Source organism: Rhinopithecus bieti, unplaced genomic scaffold (assembly GCF_001698545.2).
Source record: "Rhinopithecus bieti isolate Rb0 unplaced genomic scaffold, ASM169854v2 scaffold_26813, whole genome shotgun sequence".
Lineage (NCBI taxonomy): Eukaryota > Metazoa > Chordata > Mammalia > Primates > Cercopithecidae > Rhinopithecus > Rhinopithecus bieti.
The window spans coordinates 1,287,278-1,292,135 of NW_016812144.1; the positions used below are offsets into that span (position 1 = coordinate 1,287,278).

The 4,858-nt window shown below is 60.4% G+C and overlaps 1 protein-coding gene across 1 annotated transcript in view; it reads left to right on the forward strand.

Moving 5' to 3' along the window:
- The window catches only part of MYO15A (myosin XVA), a 63,449-nt gene that overhangs the window by 2,528 nt on the left and 56,063 nt on the right, over positions 1-4,858 (forward strand). Inside the window, exons 2-5 of the mRNA XM_017895567.1 lie at positions 3-1,095; positions 3,167-3,249; positions 3,852-3,915; positions 4,720-4,829. Coding sequence (XP_017751056.1) covers positions 3-1,095; positions 3,167-3,249; positions 3,852-3,915; positions 4,720-4,829 — 1,350 coding nt within the window. The remainder of the gene's footprint in view (positions 1-2; positions 1,096-3,166; positions 3,250-3,851; positions 3,916-4,719; positions 4,830-4,858) is intronic.

A 4,858-nucleotide genomic window follows, 5' to 3' on the forward strand; every position in this document is an offset into this window, starting at 1 on the left:
CCGGGCTCACCCAGGCCGCCCTCGCCGCCCCCGGGGCTGGGCCACAGCCCGCGGCGCCGCTCCCTGAATCTGCCCTCGCACCTCCCGCACACGTGGCGGCGCCTCAGCGAGCCACCCACTCGGGCTGTGAAGCCGCGAGTGCGCCCGCCCTTCCACCGATCGCCCGGGGCCGGAGCCGGGGCCTGGCGGGCGCCCCTGGAGCACTGGGAAAGCCTGCGAGAAGCCGAGGACTCAGAGGTGCCCTGGACCGTGCCCCCGCTGGCCCCCCTCTGGGACGTGGACATGCCTCCCACCCAACGTCCACCCTCCCCCTGGCCAGGAGGTGCAGGCAGCCGCCGAGGCTTTTCCAGGCCACCCCCTGTGCCGGAAAACCCCTTTCTCCAGCACGTAGGCCCTGTGCCATGCACCACCCTCCAGCCTGAGGATGCAGCTGCTGATATGACCAGGGTCTTCCTGGGCAGACACCATGAGCCGGGTCCTGGACAGCTCACCAAATCAGCTGGCCCAACCCCTGAGAAGCCTGAAGAAGAGGCCACCCTGGGAGACCCCCAGCTGCCAGCGGAGACCAAGCCTCCAATCCCAACACCTCCCAAGGATGTCACACCTCCCAAGGATGTCACACCTCCCAAGGATGTCCTCCCAGAGCAAAAGACATTAAAGCCCAGCCTCTCATACCCACTGGCTGCGCGTGAGCAGACCAGGGCCACATGGCCACCATGGCACCGCTGGGGGACACTGCCCCAAACCGCAGCCCCCTTGGCACCCACCAGGGCCCCAGAGCCCCTGCCCAAGGGGGGCGAGCGGCGCCAGGCAGCCCCTGGGCGTTTTGCTGTGGTCATGCCTCGTGTGCAGAAGCTGAGCTCTTTCCAGCGAGTTGGGCCTGCAGCCCTGAAGCCTCGAGTCCAGCCAACCCAGGACCCCAAGCCAAGAGCCTGGGGTCTTCGCTGGTCCTGCCTCTGGCTTCGGGCAGATGCCTATGGACCCAGGCCACGAGTACACGCCCACCCCCAGTCCTGCCACCTGGGCTCTGGAGCTGCCTGCCTGTCCCTTAAGGGCTCCTGGGAGGAGGTCGGCCCCCCAAGCTGGTGGAACAAGGTATGGGGGCACAGATTACAGGGAGGGTTTGAGGGTTCTGGCCTAGGAAACAGGGCAAGAGAGACAGCCTGAGGAGCTCTGTGCAATCTTGGAGAGCGGCTGCCTGCTGGGGACTCAGTCTCTGGGTCTGTAAGTTGGGGAGAACAGCCTGCACCTCCCAGAACCTCTGGAGGGTTGAACAAGGGGATGCCCAGCACAGGCAGGCACAGGACAGAGACGTGGGAAACGGCTTCCAGGTCGCTCTGGGGAAGGATCTTTGTTCATCTCAGCCTGGGCCCTGGGCAGCCCTGCCCTGATCCAATCTGGATGACAGGTCTGGCCCTAACTTCCCCTCAGATATTTTAGCCAAGCCAGATGTGAAACTGCAAGACATGCCTATCCATCCTGTTCCACCGCACATCCAGGTCTGTGCGGTTCCTCCTATCTCCTACTGACCCTGCCCCAAATTAGAGCCTCCTCTTTCCTCAAGGTTTTTGCTGCCCTTTGAAGTCCCCTGGGCTGCAGGATTCTGGAATAGGTCAGGGTGAGGGGCTCAGGATCCAACCCTCCAGCCTCCTCTTTGCACAGAGGGAAAACTGAACCAGGAGTCCTTCTGGAACCCCATGTGGGGTACAGGGTAGGCAGCCCTTCTGAGGGGTGCCCAGCCCATGCCTGCCTGCCACACTCAAGGTGGAACTCGAGCCTGATGCTGGGTGGCCCTTGGCCAGGGTGCGTTGTCACCGGAGCCTCTCCCGGGATGCCGGGGTGGTGGGCGGGGCAAGCAGGGGCGGCAGGTGCGTCTCAGCCTCTGCAGACTGTGCCCAGCGGAGCGGGCAGCCAGCCGGGCCCAACAATGGCAACTGGGGCAGCCTGGCTGCTGGGGGGGCCCTGGCCCCGGCGGCGGGTGCCCTGTGCCGTGTGGGCTGCAGCATTGCGGGAGAGGGGCGCAGGGCGCCTAGGGGTGAGGGGCAAGGATGCCTGGGCCCTCCTCACCCTGGAATACGTGAGTGGCTGAATTATTCAGGGTCTGAGGCTGCTGGCAAGCACGTGGGCAGATGGGTGGGCTAGAGGCCAGGGCAGAAAAGGTGATACTCGCTGTGCCCTACTTAGCAGCCCAGCGACAGGCATGCAGAGCTCCCTCCTGGTGTCCTCTTTCCTCGCCTGCTCAGGGTGCCACTGGGATTGGAGAGGCTGAGGGTGCACATGTGTGTGCTCCCAGTCGTGTGGATCCTGTGCAGGCCTGCATGCCTGAGCATGTGTGCGCGTGTATACCATGGCCAAATGACGAAAGCTGGTGTATGAGGTCTGAGCAGATGTGGCATCCCTGGGGGTCAGGGTTGTTTGCCCACCCGCTGCCCATGTGCACAGATGTGCATGCAGAGAGGAGACCCTGCAGCCCAAAGATGGCATCAGGACTTCCATTCTCCAGACCCCCAGGGTAGGGAGGGACCCAGCTGTGCACCCAGATGTATGTGCCAAGTGGACAGGTAGAGTATGTGCCTGCACACTATGTGCCTCTAGCCAGGCCCCACAGGCCTGCATGTGTGCCCACAGGCCTACAAGAACACCTGTGTGCCTGGGAGTTGTATGAGCTGTAAATGCCATTGAGTGTGGGTTCATATACAGGTCTCTACATGTTTTCCCCGGGATGAGCATGGGGGTGTGGTGCTAAGACAGTCTCCATCTCTGCCCTCCTGGAGGCCCCATGCATCAGGTCACAAGTGTCCTTTTGAGTTGTCACACAAACCAACACGTGGGGTCTGCTGGTGCTGGGACAGCTGCAGTTGGGAGGGAGCTGGCACATGCACCTATGTACCTGCTCATGCCTTTGCTCACCCCCCCAGGGCAGGACACTTAGGAGCTCATGGGAGCGCCTGCCTGGGCACTGAGGGCATGCGTGTGTCTCATGTGTGAGGGTTGCATGCAGGTTCCGGGGGCCACAGCATTCTGTAATGAGGAGACTTGCAGGACCCACCTGGCCTTGGGGTTCCCTCCCCAACAATGGTAGCAGGCCCCAGGTATGACCAAGCCAGGGGCCAGTGGGGGCGGGGGACGCCCTTCAAACTGCAGACACAGCCTCTCTCTCACACAGATGCACTCCATCCGAAACCTGCCATCTGTGCGGTTCCGCGAGCAGCACAGGGAGGATGGTGTGGAGGACATGACACAGCTGGAGTGAGTGGGCAGGGCTGGCGGGGTCAGCAAGGTGTCACCATGGGGTCCCCACCCTCCCAACCAGAGCGGCTCCTCCTGCAGTTGCCTCTCACCTCCCAGGACATTTTCAGAGCCTCAGTCATGAAGTGTCACAAAGGCTAAATGTGGTGTGCTTTGTGAGTTAGATGGACTTTGGTTCAAATCCTAGCCCCACCACTCACTAGCTGGCAGACCTTGGACACATCGCTTTGCTTCTCTGCGCCTCAGTTTCTCATCCACAAAATGGGAGTGGGATGGCTGTGGTGAGGATGCCGGCACATTGGAGGTGCTCAAAACAAGAGGGCCGCGTTGGTTAGCATCATTATCTAATCATGGTGATTACGTAAGAGTGTCCCCCAAACCCCCAATGAAGTAGGTACAATGATTATCAGACCCATTGGACAAATGAAGAAACAGGCACAGACAGGTGAAGTAATTTGCCCAAGGTCTCCTAACTGGTTGGTGTCAGAAACAGGACTTGAACTCAGGCCTATCTGATCAAGGCACTGCACTGAGTCAGGGAGGGAGACTCAGGCCAGAACCAGCCCTGGGGGCGCTGACGGCTTCTCTCTGTGCCCTTCTAGAGACCTCCAGGAAACCACTGTGCTGTCCAACCTCAAGATTAGATTTGAACGGAACCTCATCTACGTAAGACCTAGGGCTGGCCCTGCCCTGGGCCTAGGTCAGGAAGGCAGCTGCCTCCTGGGGCCGGGTGGGATGCACAGATTTCTCTTGTGGGCCCTAGCCCCTGTGGCCTCTGGTTTGAACTCTGAGTTTCTGTCATTTCAGCATAGAATGCCAGAGCCTAGAACTAAAATCTGAAGTCTTAAAACACAGTCTTAGAATGGTGGATGCCAGAGGCGGAAAGCTGGAGACAGAGAATCCAGAAATACGCGACACCCCCACCACCCAGGACCTGACAGATAGAACTCCCAGAGTCCTAGAATCCATAGACCTGGACCCCAGAGTGGGGATGGTCAGAGGGGTTGGAGGGGAGCCTCTGACCTGAGAACGACAGAACAGAGGGCCAGGGGCCCAGAGCCAATGTGGAAGACAAGGACACCCGGAAGGGCTCTGGCCACATCAGGATCCCTTGAGTTCCCCAACTACCCACTCCAGGCAGTGGAGGTTTGCCCTCAACAGGAGCCAAAAGTTCCTGGAGCCTGGGTCCAACTATGAACAAATGAAGTAGGCAGGAGCCCACCCACGATCGTGGCTGGGGGGTTTTACTCACTCCAGACTCCTCTCAGCTCAGCCTGCTGCAATGCCTGAGATTCCACTGTTAGAGCACATAGCCCAGCAAGCTGGTAGAGGGCTCTAGATGGGAATCCTGAGTCCAGGCAGCCAGATATCTGTCTGGATGGAAACAGAGAGCCAGGCTTCCAGCATAGGGGAAGGAGGGACACAGGTCTGCAAGGAGCCATGACGCTGAGGCCACCGTCTGGCCAGCAGACATACATCGGGAGCATCCTGGTGTCGGTGAACCCATACCAAATGTTTGGAATCTATGGGCCGGAGCAGGTGCAGCAGTACAATGGACGGGCCCTGGGAGAGAATCCCCCGTGAGTGTCTCGGGGGCGGGGGGGGGGGG